This window comes from Carettochelys insculpta, chromosome 8 (genome assembly GCF_033958435.1).
Source record: "Carettochelys insculpta isolate YL-2023 chromosome 8, ASM3395843v1, whole genome shotgun sequence".
In the NCBI taxonomy this organism is placed as follows: Eukaryota; Metazoa; Chordata; order Testudines; family Carettochelyidae; genus Carettochelys; species Carettochelys insculpta.
Window position 1 is genome coordinate 10,366,386 of NC_134144.1, and position 16,039 is coordinate 10,382,424.

The 16,039-nt window shown below is 40.5% G+C and overlaps 1 protein-coding gene across 5 annotated transcripts in view; it reads right to left on the reverse strand.

The window, feature by feature from the left end:
- ADAM23 (ADAM metallopeptidase domain 23) overlaps positions 1–16,039 on the reverse strand; it is a 178,241-nt gene that overhangs the window by 89,757 nt on the left and 72,445 nt on the right. For 4 of the 5 annotated variants that reach the window (XM_075001868.1, XM_075001867.1, XM_075001865.1 and 1 more), the window contains exons 9-10: positions 15,478–15,543; positions 6,807–6,878 (exon numbers count right to left, since the gene is read on the reverse strand). In XM_075001868.1, the coding sequence (XP_074857969.1) occupies positions 6,807–6,878; positions 15,478–15,543 (138 nt within the window). The remainder of the gene's footprint in view (positions 1–6,806; positions 6,879–15,477; positions 15,544–16,039) is intronic. The other variant, XM_075001866.1, reaches the window with a different exon arrangement.

A 16,039-nucleotide genomic window follows, 5' to 3' on the forward strand; every position in this document is an offset into this window, starting at 1 on the left:
TTGGGTACCTGAGTACAATAAAGATGTGATGCATGTGTATGTGTGTGTGCATATGCTTCTACTCAAGTATTTTTCCAGAGGGACACCGGTGACTTGTACTTATGTACATCCCCACCCCCCAAAAAAACACTCACAGCTGAATTTTTATTTAAGTACATTTTTGGGTATTTTTTCCCACCTCTGCTAATTTAACCTACTGTATATCACACACCACTAAACACCACCCAACTGTCCCCAAACCAAGCCCCAAACTTACAGCCCTCTGGAGACTAATCATATCTATAGCAAAGAAAAACCTTTCCAACCATTGCGATAGAAACCTAATTTTATACTCAAATCAAGATATATCTTTATTAGTCCCCTTTTGAGAACAATATAATGTCTACATTTTTTAAACAAATGTAAAACAACTTTTTGCCTGTAATTCAGGTAACATGTGTGCACTTGGAATTACTTTAAATTCATGAACATTGACTCAAAGTTCAATAGTCAGTCCATCTATAAGGAGTGCATAGTCATCTGTCATTTAAGAATTTGGGGACAAATATATCTACATAGCACACACTCAAGCTAGTGCCTAAAATAGCACTGTGGCCAAGGCAGCACAAGCAGAGATTTGAGCTAACTGCTGAAATGCACACCCAGGGTGTCAGAATGATTGTACTCGGGCAATTAAGGCAAGATGCCACCCACACAGCTGCAGTTACTCTGCTAATTTTTGTGGGTTAGCTCAAGTGCAGCTAGTGCATGTACACCTATCTGAACTGAGAATTACACTTCTCTTTTGTACAGATATATCCTAAGGGTGAATCTAGACTTAATGGAACATCAGAGAAGATCATTCTTCTGGAGTTCGATTTTGTGCGTCTGGTATAGGTGCAGCAAAATCAAACTCTCTGGGCTCAGCCATCAATCCCTGTACTCCATGGTATTACATAGAGTAAGGGACATCAGAGTGAGCCTAAAGGGGCCTGGACTACACAAGGTAAGAAAGTTGATTCTGATACATTCATTCTAGCTACACTAATGGTGTAGCTGCAATTGCGTATCTGAAATCGATTTTTTACCCTTGTGTAGATCTAGCTGAAGTAAGCCTAGATGTGTTAAATTAGATAGCAAAGCAACAAAACTTAGTCTGCTAACTGTATTGAATAGTAAATAATACTGAAGTGCACCAGCTCTGCTACATAATCTAGTGCCAATGTGCAACAAATTCGCCTTCTCACAATTCTGGCATACACAATAACAGATTTCTAATGTATACCACTAAACATCTCTCAACTACCCTTAAACCAAGCCTCAAACTTACAGCCCTCCACAGAATTATTTGGAAAAGCTGGACATACACAAATCCATGGGGACAGATCAAATACATCCAAGGGTGCTGAGTTGCAGAACCACTGGCTATTATCTTTGAAAACTTGTGGTCAGGGAAGGTCCCAGGCAATTGGTAGAAGGCAAATGTAGTGCCCATGTTTAAAAAATGGAAGGAGAATCCAAGAACTACAGACCAGTCAGCCTCACCTCAGTCCCTGGAAAAATCAGGGAGGGGATCCTCAAAGAAGCCATTTTGAAGCACTTGGAGGAAAAGAAAGTGGTCAAGAATAGTTAACAGACTCATCCAGGGCAAGTCATGCCTGCCTAACCTGACTGCCTTCTATAGCAAGGTAACTGGTCTGTGGATATGTGGAAGATGGAGGATGTAATATACCTTGATTTTAACAAAGCTTTTGATATGGTCTTCCACAGTACATTTGCCAGCAAGTTAAAGACATATTGTTTGGATACATGATATGTATGATGGACAGAAAGCTGGCTAGATCGTCAGACATAATGGGTAGTACCCAACAGCTCTATGTCTGGTATCAGGCACGGTACCCCAAGAGTCAGTTCTGAATCCAGTTTTGTTCAACATCTCTATTAATGACTTGGATGAGGGGAAGGATTTCACCCTCAACATATTTGCATGACACTAAACTAGGGGGGAAGAGAATGATACGCTGGAAGATAGGGATAGGGTTCAGGATGACAGACAAATTGGAGGATTGGGCCAAAAGAAATCTGATGAGCTTCAACACGGACAAGTGCAGAGTCCTGTACTTAGGACAGAGGAATCCCAAGCACTGCTTTAGGCTAGGAACCATCTACTAAGCAGCAATTCTGCAGAAAAGGACCTGGGGATTACAGAGGATGAGAAGCTGAATATGAGCCAACAATATGCTCTGGTAGCCAAGAAAGGTAACAGCATCCTGGGAGCATTAGTTGTAGCACTGCTAGCAGACAGATCTAGGGAAGTGATTACTCCTTAATTCAGCACTGGTGAGGCTGGAGAGGATGACAAAAATATTAGGGGGCTGCAGCACATGACATGAGGAGAAGCTGAAGGTTTGGCACTAATTTAGTCTACAGAAGAGAAGAGTAAGGAGGGATTTGATGGCAGCCTTCAACTACCTGAAAAGGGGTTCCAAAGAGGATGGATAGAGGCTGTTCTCAGTGGTGACCGGACGACAGAACAAGGAACTATGGTCTTAAGTTGCAGTCAGGGAGGTTTAGATTGGGCATTAGGGAAATTATTTCACTAGGAGAGTGGTGAAGCTCTAGAATGGGTTACCTAGAGAGGTGACAGAATCTCCTTCCCTAGATATCTTTAAGTCCCAGCTTGACAAAGCCCTGGCTGTGATGGTTTAGTTGGGGTTGGTCCTGCTTTCAGCAGGCGGGGGGTGGGGGTTGGACTTGACCTCCTGAGGTCTCCTCCAGCCCTATGATTCTATGACTCTATAACAGAGCTGAAACTGCAATAGTTTTCTGCATTAATATTATAAGATTGCACTCTATATTCTTCACAGTTGCATGGCTATGATATAATTATGGCATAATTAAGATGCATTTTGTACAAGATGGGTAACGTCTGGAGTCACTGGAAAAGTTACGATTTGCAAGATTATGCTATTTGTATGCATGTATCATTTTTGTATCAAAATTATAAATATTAACTAGGGATCTGTATTTTAAATGGGCTTAACTCCGGAAAACACCCAGAGGTACAATAAAGATGATGCCAGCCAGGGCTAACGGCTCATCGACAAAGAGTATGGGCTATGGAATGCTCCAGACAGTCTAAGTAATGGCTGCTATGACTCTGCAAGGGCATGTGACAAGACCACATAGTTCCAGACTCCCATATCTTTCCACAAACTGGTCTGGGAACCAAGTTGAAAAAAGGGTTACAGCCATTTGAAAAATGTATATAAAGGCAAGGAGGGACATCACTGGTTGTTCTTCACTTACTGATAACTGAACACTCACAAGAAGCTCTAAAAGAAAAGCCCTTGTAACAGGGTCAGAGATCCCAAGATGTAGTGTAAGCGCCTTGAGGCTATGCAAGCTTGCTTGTACCAGGCAGGATCAGAGACTTATTTCAAATCCTATCTTTACTGTACATTAAGCTTAGTTTGCATTTTTGTTTACTTACTAGCTTATCACTTACAATCACTTAAAATATCTTTCATAGTTAATAAACTTGTTTTATGCTTTATTTAAACAATTAAGTCTGGAATTAAGTGTTTGGTAATCAATGCTCAAGGGGTGGGGACTGATGCATTTCTTCTCCATGTTGCAGGAGGGGGCAAACTATGAGTTTGTGTTGTATAAATCACTGTGCAGTGTAAAACAGTAGAATTGTGTACGTATACTGTCAGAGTGGGGGCAGTGTGCCTGGGAAGCTGAAAAAATGGCTGGTATGTGCTAGTTGCGCTCAGGTAGCAGAGTAACAGAGAGGGAGCCGTGCTAGTCTATACCCTACCAAAACAAAAAGCAGTCAAGCAGCACTTTAAAGACTAGCAAAATAGTTTATTAGGTGAGTTTTCATGGGACAGACCCACTTCAAGTGGGTGTGTCCCACAAAAACTCACCTAATAAACTATTCAGGTAGCAGAGTTTGGGTGAGTAGCGCCATCTGCTGTCAAGATAGGTGATAAATGTGAGGGTGGCTGTGTCCTCAGACAGGGCCAACCCAGATGTGTGTCTTAAGAGGGGGCCAATGAGTTCTCGTGACTCCCAGACTATACCCCAGAAGTGACAACCTGTCACAAACATCTCAAGCCTAATGACCCAATGATATGAAGTACATGTTTATTTTTTACCTCTTGAGTTTTAGAAGATGCAAATATTTAATGTCAGTACAGCTCTGAAAATGTGTTAAGTCCCCTGTAACAAGAAGCACAGGCTGACTCTAGTAACAAAGAGGGAGCCGTGCTAGTCTATACACTATCAAAACAAAACGCAGTCAGGTAGCACTTTAAAGACTAGCAAAGTGGTTCCATTTTGCTAGTCTTTAAAGTGCTACTTGACTGCTTTTTGTTTTGAGGCTGACTAATTACAGACTCTGGTCTGGCAACATCCGTGATCTGGCAGGAGTCCAGAACCTAGGAGCCTGTCTGCAACAGTGGCAGTGGGGCCAGCAGCTGGGAGCCCTGTCAGGCCGAGAGGAGAACCTGGGAATGGGGACCAGTAGCCAGCAGGGGAGAGCCTGGAGGCTAGCAGCAGAGGGGCCAGCTAATCACCTGGTTCAGGGCTGGTCAGTTTCTAGGGGTGCCAGACTAGGGAGATCCAACCTGTAATTAATTCAAATTCCAGGGAATATTTGTGAGAAATCCTGGGAATAATGAAAACTCTAACACAGACACAACTGCATCATACCAGTGTGTGTAGTGCTGGGTATAAAGAGCATTAATGCTTGGGCACCATGCTGTCGAGTAAATCACACATTCCTTGACTTTTCATAACCTCTGCGACTTCTGCAGAGGCGAGTGCTGGCGCAGTGCTCAGCAGTCCCCCAGGGGCGGTCCCAGGGTGGCCAGCCAGCAGCTGCATTCCCCCAAAGAGCAGCTCCCAAGCCAATCCCCACTAACAGTCCCAGGGTGGCCAGAGCCGCTGCTACTTGGTGGTCTGCTGAAGCTGCTGGTTCCACCCCCCTCATCTGCCCCCCACAAAGATTTAATCAGGGTATTTACAGTATGAATCATGGACAGGCTGTGAATTTTTGTTTACTGACTGTGACCTGTCCATGATTTTTATTAATAATACCCATGATTAAATTATAGCCTTAGGCCTGATCATTTCTTGCTGTAGCAGTGCTCTTCCACACTGGCTAGACAAGATGGAGCTACTGATTCTCAGCCCTTCCCCTACGTTTTGGAGCAGACAGCTTATGACATCGAGGTGTATTTACTTTTCCTGAATTTACTCACAAGATCCAAAATATCATGTTACTCGAGAACTGACAGCTTTAAACTGGATTGTCTTATACTTTCATGGTTGCTACTGGTTTTCTTTACAGGCCCATGAAAGAGCATAAGAGGACCAAATAAATCTAAATATGAGGTCTTAAGAGAAAAAACACTGATGCTATTCAGACATGTGAGAATGTTTTCCTTTAAGAAGCTGCCAGATCAACACACAGGAATCTAATCTTCCTTCAGTATGCCATATAATCCAAACACTGAGTTTGTTTTATCTATTTTGATAGCTATAGCTACATAGATATAAAAACTGGGAGAGAGAGAAAGCATCTTCTATCTCCAGTCTTGTTTTCAGTTTATAGAATGTGCTCCACACAACCAGTTCAAAACATACATTTTATGACAAAGATTCTGTTCCCCAAGATGGGTCCTGTGCTTCTGGGTATTGGTAGTTTGAGAATTTTCTTCCATTTCTGGGGGGAAAAAATGCAACCTCAGTTCTAGCTACTTGCTTTAGTGGCTCACTAGAGTTCTCAGTTTAGTCCCTTTACGTCAGGGTATGCCACAGTCTGATTTAGCCATTTGTCACCAGCTATTAAGGAAAATGGGGAGGAGGAAATGGTTTAGACTCCGAAGACAGGGGAGCAACCAGCTAGACTTCTCAACTCAATCTCTCTTCCCTGTAGGGTCTTTACCTCCCATCAATCTTTTCGGCACAAAAGGCTATCTTCTGGGCAGAGTTTTCCCTGCCCATCACCTCTGTACCTGGTGAGTAACCTTTTGGGGTCACCCAGTGTTTGTACTGTCCAGCTCTCCTGTAGCACATCTTCACACTACTCCTGACAGCAGCCAGCCAGCCCTTAACTGCCTCTGGATGTCTCAACCAACTTGTTGCAACTGAGTTCTAGGAGGTTTTTAATTGACCTCAGGGGTCTCAATTTACCTGGTGTAACTGCCATTTGGTTGCCATAGCAACAAGGATTTGTACAGCATAAGGCTAATGTATCTGTCTTTTACTGTCTGATAGCCATCTGGGTGCTCCCCACCACAATATGTACTAGGTACACTGTGAATTGTGTTAAATGCTCCATTCCTCTCAAAGTTGTTCCCTCACAAAAATACTGAAATAGAAATGTTCATTCACATGCTTCTGCTACATCCCTAGTAGATATTTGTACCTTCCATGAGCTGTGGTCACAGCATTGGCAACTTGTGTGGTACTCAGGAGCATTGCAGACTTTTATTTAGGCTTGATTAAAACTAACTATGCAACAGGGGAAAGCACATGTGGAACGCTCCTTCACACTTCCTCCAGAGGGCAAATTTGTAGCAGCTGGAAGCTTTGAGAAAACACCAAGAATAAATAAAAAGGTAGTTTCTTATAGATAGGAATCTTTCTACATAACAGCCTAAGCTAGTCCTCTGCAGAGAAACTGTAAAATTATTTTTCAACTATTTAACAGATGCTGAGTGCATTTATTTTCATCCTAATATCGGTAAAGCCTACTTTCCATACAATGATTTAAAATAATCAGCTCAGTTTTCAGGAACCATAATGATACTTACAGCATCTACAAGGTTTACCACGGACTTTGCGAAGTTGTTTGTGTGCAGATGGGAAGAGCGATGTTTTCTGAACTAAAAGAAAATATTGAAAAGAAATTAGAACTTGAGTAATCACTGAAAATACATTATTTGTTTCAGCAAATGTTGAAATATATAAGTATAAAACATTTTTGTAAAACTACAGAGCAGCAAAAGAGCCACTTATGCCTCTTAAGCTGCGTCTACACGTGCACGCTACTTCGAAGTAGCGGCACCAACTTCGAAATAGCGCCCGTCGCGTCTACACGCGTCGGGCGCTATTTCAAAGTTAACTTCGACGTTAGGCGGCGAGACGTCGAAGTCGCTAACCTCATGAGGAGATAGGAATAGCGCCCTACTTTGACGTGCAACGTCGAAGTAGGGACCGTGTAGACGATCCGCGTCCCGCAACGTCGAAATTGCTGGGTCCTCCATGGCGGCCATCAGCTGGGGGGTTGAGAGATGCTCTCTCTCCAGCCCCTGCGGGGCTCTGTGGTCACCGTGGGCAGCAGCCCTTAGCCCAGGGCTTCTGGCTGCTTCTGCGGCAGCTGGGGATCTATGCTGCAGGCACAGGGTCTGCAACCAGTTGTCAGCTCTGTGGATCTTGTGTTGTTTAGTGCAACTGTGTCTGGGAGGGGCCCTTTAAGGGAGCGGCTGGCTGTTGAGTCCGCCCTGTGACCCTGTCTGCAGCTGTGCCTGGCATCCCTATTTCGATGTGTGCTACTTTGACGTGTAGACGTTCCCTCGCTGCGCCTATTTCGATGTTGGGCTGAGCAACGTCGAAGTTGAACATCGACGTTGCCGGCCCTGGAGGACGTGTAGACGTTATTCATCGAAATAGACTATTTCGATGTTGGCTGCATGTGTAGACGTAGCCTTAAAGAGTTTAAATAACCAAATTTTCAAACAGACATAATTAAGGCTATATGATTGGATGGACTGGGCCCTGAAGGCTTGCCGCACCTCTTGCCAATAACTATACAGAAGTCCTCCAAGGGAAGCTAGAGAGCCAGACCAAGAAAGTGGTCAAACAGGGGCCAAGAAGGCCCTGTAGGGTTAGCAAGAGGGCCCCAGGTTGGGGGTACACAGAAGCCATGTGGGGAGGTCATATGGCCACTTATTGGCTGGTGCCCCCTTTGCATCTCTCCGCATTAGTCTCTGAATAACGTATTTTGTAGGACCTGATCTACCCTCATTCTAAAGCAATTAACGGCCCCACCCTCCACCTAGCTAATGTAATCCAAGCCAACAGAAAATTCGATTATGTGCATATGAAATATTTCAGCAAGTGTAAGAAAATAAGTATATAGAATGTACAATCTTTATTAATCAGTAGATAAATGTGAATACACATATGTAAAAACAACAACATATATCAACATTTTTAGTGAGATGGATGAGCTTTCATGACCCTCCCCTGAGGGGGCCTGCCACCCCACTTTACACACCCCTGTTCTAAAGCATAATGGACTGCACGTGAGACTTAGACAAGAGGATTCATGTGCCAAAATCTAAGCAACAGATTAAGTATTCACAAAGACTTCCTGGACTAAAATAGATAGCATGGAGCCCCTTACAGAAAGAAATTTTAAAATTACAACTATTTAACATTTTTATATAAACAGCCAGTCATTGTACCTGTCAAACTGAAAATCATAAAAATAATCTCTGAAAGCTGCTATATTATATCATCTTGTTAAATTGTATACAAAATTTTTTTCATTCAGATTGATGCTATCTTTCACTCATACAAGCAATTCAGTTTTATACAGGTGAAATATACAGAAGATAGTAGATTTCACCCTATCATTTTTGACTCAAATAGCTGCAGCCCATCCAATTCATTTGCACTAGGTGCTAAACCATGTGATTTGACTAATCACTGAACCCATGGCCCCCCTCCTGTGGGCTACTTGAACACCACCTTCCTTAGTGATCTGTGTACTGCCAGTGCTGGGATCCCAACTTCCCACACTACATGGCATTGGCATGGGACCCTACCAATGCAATTGTTCTTTTGTCAAATCAACAATATGGACCTTAAATGGCATACACCATCACCATTAAAGCAGACTTTGAGGTTCTTCCTTAGGGGACCCTTTGGTACTAAAATATATTTTATCTTTAACAAATTGAAAAAAATTTCCTGGAAGTGGAAAGTGAAAACTGTATTCTTGTGCTTCATTGTTCATTAAAATATTTAAATACAGAGAGAGCTGACAGCACATTATAAAAGACTAGAACATTCCAGAAATAAAAAGAAAGATGAATACAATGGTCTAAAAATAAGGAATGGAAACAATGCATTTACTTGGACTTTTGTATTTATAACAATAGAAGGTTTTAAGAAAGTATGAAAAGTTCAAACATTAAGCAATTATCAATACTTGATACAACTCAGTGTCTCAAAACACAGAATAAAAGGATTTTTCCCAGAGTACAATCTTACTGCAGGAGAAATCTGCCCTCTACTGGTAACCAAAAACTCACAAGTATATGCTTATAAGCTTGAAATAGTACAGCTTTTACTCACATTGGTGAACATTTACAAGTAGCCTCGTTTGCCATTATCTTAAAGATGACATGGCCTGTTTCCGACTAACCAATGGATCAGAAGCAAATAATCTTATATGCTTATGGATGAATGTTCCAACAAATAAAACCCAAGATGGTGTCTGCTACAGTTCACCAAATCATACTAGAGATCAGTATGACTGACTCCGTTAAGAATCCATGTATAATGTGTAAAGAATAAAATATGTCATCATGAAGGATTAAATCTGAGTTATGTTTTCTGGAGGTCTCATACTGCCAATTGTAAAACAACATTGGAATTTTTAAATATTAGAGATGACAAATTCCTAATTCAGAAAGTGTCCCTTCTAACAAAATAGAATAATATATTAGACCCTTATCTTGCTGGATAAAGAGGAATTAATCACATCTAAAAAATTAGTAACTGCACAGGTGCAAGTGCTCAAGGCTTGATAATACAGGTAAAACCTCTCTAATCTGGGACTCTCTCTTCAAGCAAATTCTGTAATCCAGCATGATGTAGTAGATGACCACTTATCATGCGTGTGGCCAAGTTTCCTGTGGCCCCATAAAGTTTCTTTACAACCACAAATCCTGTATCTCCGTGTTCTGTGCTGTTATTTAGCTCTAATTTGTTCATAAATGTTTTGTAAGAGTCCATTGAACAGCACAAGTGTTGGTAATGTGCTAGAAAATATTAACCTTCCATCAACTGGCAAATTCTTTCATCCGGTACCAGTCAGGTCCTGAGGGTGCCAGATGAAGGAAGTTCAACCTGTATCTGTTATGTGCAAACAAAATACAGCCTAAACCAGTCATATGGACGCTTGGTACTTCTAAGGGACAATTTCTTAAAGCTGAAAACAATCATAAGCCAAATCAGCTGGGAGAATTAATTTTAAAAGAAAAATCCGAAGAATTAAGAAATGTTTAAAATTATTTTACTAGCTGCTCGAAAACCACAATCCCAAAATAAAGAAAGAAGGCTATGATATCATTTGGGGTGGGCACGGTGGACAGGAATGCAAGCAGAATTAGGGAGAGTAAGTTGTGGCTTTATATAAACAATACAAGTAACCCTAGCAATGGTACTGGTCATCTATTAGATAGAAATGGCATTACTGTCAATAATAATACACAAAGGGCACAAGTGTTCAATACATATATCTGTTAAACAGAATTTTTTTCCCCAAATAGAGAAAACGTATGGTTATCCTATGATGATGTATACCTTCAGTTTCAAGAGCAATTCAGATGAATGCTAAAAGCAGCTACTAACCTTAAATATTCTTAAATTAACAGGTCTAGCTAACTTGCATCCTACAGCCTGACTCAGGGCCTCTCTGCACTGTTAATGTTAATTTTTTAGTATGTCTTGGAACAATGAAGAAGTTCCAGGAGATTGGAAGAAAACTAATGTTTTGGCAATATTTTAAAAGGATTAATGGTACAATCAAAGTAACTATAAGCCTCTCAAATTGATTTTGATCCTAGACAAAATAATAGAATAGCTAATATGGAGCTTGATAAATAAAGACTTAAGAGGGTAATATAATTAATACCAATCAAAATGGATCTAAGAAAAGTCAGTTTCCCCGCATCCGTAACTGGTGTTCTTTAAAGATGTGTGTATGCTCAGCACATGCACTGTTGCCAGAAGATTTTCCCTTAGCAGTATCCATAGGGGTCCAGCTCTGGTACCCTCTGGAGTGGCAAACACACGCTGCTGTATATATGGTGCTCCCTCCACCTCAACTCCTTCTTTTTGGAAACTCCAGCAGTGGGGAAGGAGGGTGGGATACTGAAGGAACATAAGCAACACATCTCAAAGAAAACCAGTTATAGAAACACTTGACTAACTTAGATTAGTAAATTTAGTAAAATTAATTGTAGAGTACAGCCAGGCTCCACCATACTGAGAAATCATCAGTCCTAAGTCATAGACTGCCAGGCTGGGAGGAAATGACATAAACAGTGGGCAAAAAAGGGTGAAGGATCCAAGGAATTGAGTAGCATACTGTCCTCAGACACACCTTCAAAATAGACACTTGCCTGTGGGCTTGGATCAGGCAGAAGCTCCTTGGGAAGGAGGCTGTGACTGTTTACTTGACTGCCTCTTAAATCCTTTGAAATTGCCATAAGTAGACTCCTGGCAGGAGAGGGTTCCCCTCACGCTGCGATATCTGAGACTTCAAACTTTTATTTTTTGTGAAGGCCCAGGAATGTATGAGCCCAGAGTCTTTAGGGTTGAATGAGAGTCTTTCAGATTGTAGAGTTTTCGGTCTGTCTGCTCAACAAACAGGGAATGCCTGCTGAACAGGACTGATGGACATCTGTTGAAAAAGAATTGGTCCTCTATGAATAGTGCTGAGGGAGAATCTTCTGCAATCAATTAACATGGCAGACACGCACAATTAAGACTTGGTCTACACTAGACCTTACAGTCAACCACACATACCCATTTCAAGCTACTGAAATTGCATAGATAGAATCAACAAATCTGCATTCAACAATAAGGTCTCACTGAGGTAGGTTAATGGGAATGTTTCACAAGAGGAGGAGTAGGGGGTTGACTGTGGACTCCAGAGAGATTGCTTTTGCATGTCTTTACCAGATGTACGAAATTGAACCCTGGAAGATTGACCCTGAACAATTTCACAGTAAGTGTAGACATACACTAAATACAACGGACATGAGCAAGCAGTCAAAGAAGAAAAGAAGATCTTTTCAAATTAACTTCCCTTATTTTAAAATAAAATTTCTATTTTGACTGATAAGGTAATAGTGTTGATTAAATATATTTACACTTCTTCAGGACATCTGACAGCCAAGACAATGTCCAAAGAGTTAGGAATTCACTAACATGGCTAACTGGGTGACCAAACAGTGGAAGAAAATCAAAGTTGATAAGTGAAAGATAATGCACATTTGAGAAAACAACCTCAACCATACATACAAAATGATGGGGTCTAAATAAGCTGTACCCACTCAAGAAAGAGATGCTGGGAGTTGTCATGGAAAGTTCTCTGGAAATATCTGCTTAATGTCTAGAGCAGGGTTGCACAAAGTAGGGGGTGGGCCCCCTGAGCAGGGCATGACATTTTATAAGGTGGGCACTGCTCGATTGGCTGCTAGGTCTCAGGCTCATCCATCTCATTAAATACATTACTGGTTTTACATACATGTGCTCACATTCATACACCAACTAATAAAGTTTTTTACATTCTACATACTTACTTTCTTACATATACCAAAAGGGTATTTTTGCACATGAACCTCACCAAAATTTTTGTCAGTTTGGATTACATTAGACAGATGGGGGTGGGCTGCTAATTTCAGGGATGAAAAGTGTGTGCTGACATAAAATGTTTGCTCACCCCTTATCTTGGGGAAGTCAAACAAGCTAACCCCAGGTAAGGAACCATTACGAAAGGGATAGATAAAATAAGAGAAAATGTGCCACTATTTAAATCCAGTGTACACCCACACCTTGACTACTGCATGTGGTTCTCACTGCTCCATGTCAAAACAAAACAAAACACCTCCATTAAAACTGCAAAAGGTACAGAGAAAGATAACAAAACTTATTGGGTATGCAACAATTCCCATGGGAGAAGCTTAAAATGGACTGTTAAACTCAGGAAAAGAGTCAACTAAGGGGGATGTGATAGAAGTGTATAAAATCATGAATGATGTCAAAAAAGTGAGTGTTATTTACCCCTTTGCATAAACAGACACACCAGCAGCCACCTTATGAAATTAAGCATTAGGTTTAAAACAAACACACAGTGAACCAGTGGAACTTGTTGCCAAGGAATGCAGCAAAGGTCCAGTCAGGACTGAAAGTACCTTAAAAGCCTTAACAGGGGCCTGGGCATGTATGGGTGTGGGGACACTCAGTAGATGCCACCAACGTAAAGCTTACATATTCTAGCCCTTAAAATTTAAAGGGTAAATACTGTATATTCCCAAATGTTTCTTTTAGAACTACCTCAACAACCTACTCTACAAACAGAACATTCTGTAGTGTGTATCAGAGTGAAATTTTCCCCTTATATGTGTTGCATGTCCTTACTGCCTGAAATACATTTTCTAATTAACAAACAAGAGTTCGTACTGCAGCTAAACGCCTGGTAGGAGAGAAATCTGACATTCTAATATGTATGTAACATCAAGAGACTGAACAAAAAGAAATACAAGGTACGGAGAGAGAGTGTGATTGGTAGAATAGCTGTGTTCTTGATCCACATGATAAACCTAAGCACATTTTTGGTTAGGCTCTTGCTACCAACAAGTCAATTCCAACATCCCTTGTTTTATTCAAAAATTATACAGTATATACAAGTTATACAATCATTTTAAAAATAACAATCAAAAAAAGTAAATGCTGCTTGTTTCTTCTGAAACTGAAGCACTTGACAAGGTATGTACCTACAGGCACAGGCATAATAGACATGTAGCACTAAAAAAATAAACTAGATATCTAACCTGCGCTGGTAAACCAGGCCAACAGAAATTTTCAATACATTTTTGTAAAAAAATCTGCAGACTTGTTTCCTTTCAACCGTCTCCATTCCTCTTAAAGACTGAGGTGCAAATCAAGCCCCCCTTACTGAAAAACATGCAGCAGGGCCAAAATTACAGGAAAAAATTTTGAGGATACAGGAATTCCACTACATCAATCATTGGTGTAGGGAGTGGATAGGCAGGGTTTGTGGCCTCACATGGTAGGCAAGATGTGTGATCTGTTTAACCCTTAAGTAGCCTGAGATTTGGGGAATTTCCCCATGTACTCCACAACATCTGTTGAGAGAACTGGTATTTCTACACTATTCCCCAAATCCCACCTATCTTATTTAGGCTGATTCTACACTGTCACTCTGCAGTCGGAGGTGCCATGGTAACGAGGCAATTTGAAGCAGGCTAATGAGATGCTAATGTGCATGTTCAGTGCCTCATTAGCATAATGGTGGCCACACAAATTTCAAAGTGCAGATAGGGACAGCTTCAAAATAAGCGCCCCACTTTGACATTCCCTTATTCCCACAGAACTAGATCAAGTAAGGGAATGTCGAAGTGGGACGCTTATTTCAAAGCTGCCCCCATCTTCACTGTCAATCTGCAATTTGAAGCGTGCACTTTGAAATTCGCGTGGCTACCTTCATGCTAATGAGGTGCTAATATGCATATTAGTGCCTCATTAGCCTGCTTCGAATTGCCTCATTACCATGGCACCTCCAACAGGAGAGTGAGAGTGTAGTCTTCTGAATAGGCAGGGTACTGACATTTTGATAAATCCATCTTACTTCCACAATTAATGAAAGCAGCAACATTTAAATACCAAATGCCAGCTTGTTTCTTCAATATCTCCTTGAGGAAAACAAGAAATAAGAGCTGAATTCTTTGTAAATGCAACATATCTTTCTTAATCCATTGGCATATTTACAAGCATGGATTTATGAGGAAATAAAAAAGAGGTACCTCCACATGTCTGACTGCCTCTAAGCTGTGTCCTACTAGTCTTGCCCTGTTTTTTTAATCTTTGAAAGACTGAATTTAAATTTAAATTCTAACATTACTGCTGATTAACATAGTTAAATATGTTAACATATATCTGACACACACATTATAGAGAAGTATAATATAATATGTGTAGATATATTTACACATACACACACCAATAATACATATAAAATATTAATATAAATATATATTAGCTTAGTAATGTTCGTAAAGTACTTTAAATATTCAAGGAGCTGTGTAAAATGTTAAGTATTATTATTAACTACTGTGGGCCACATTGTAACTTTCAGAACAGCACTAGCAAGGGCTGTTCCTGGGAAACAGTGCCTCAGAGACATTCTTCAGAAGCACATCCTTCTCTTCAATTCTTGCTTCTCTTAAGCAAGCCCTTAAAAATTATGTAATTTATTGCCCTTTACAAACAGCTACTTTATCTTGCCTCCATGAAGATACATGTTCCTTTCTCCAACCCAAAAATCTGCCCAAAAAATAAAGGTACTCAGATACAATTCAATATGGAAATTTAGACAAACAGATCTAGACTATCCTCTAAACCAGATCACATGGAAGATCACCACTCAATCAATATCCTTACCATTTTATGGTCATTGACAATCATGAGCTCCAGATATTTCATCTCTTCAAATACACGAGATGCCTGCTGGATTTAAAAATACGTTTTGAGAAATGAGTGTGATGGTAATTTTTAAAAATAAATCTGCAGCTGATCTAATAGCAATGGGAGAGCCAAGTTTGTATCCTTCACTGGCTTCATCAGGACTACTCACATAAATGTGACTTGATATGAATAAGTTTGCTACAATTAAGAAAGCTCTTCAACTACTGTAAATTGACACAGCTCCACTAACTGCAATGGTGTCACATGGATTTATGTCAGCTGAATATCTGGACGCTATCATTTAGAATAAATTCAGATCTAAATTTCTTTGTCCAATTTTTACAGAAAAGGCACAGAAAACAATAGTAGAACCCTATGCTCCATTGCAATATTTACTAGATATTGGAAAAAATGTTTTTATTAAAAAAGATAGGGTTTGAAACCTAAACATAGCGCTGTATGATCCTAGAACAAAGCAGATCTCATACAGACAAATTGGTACAAATTAATATTAATAAAGCTAAAACAAGCAACAGCA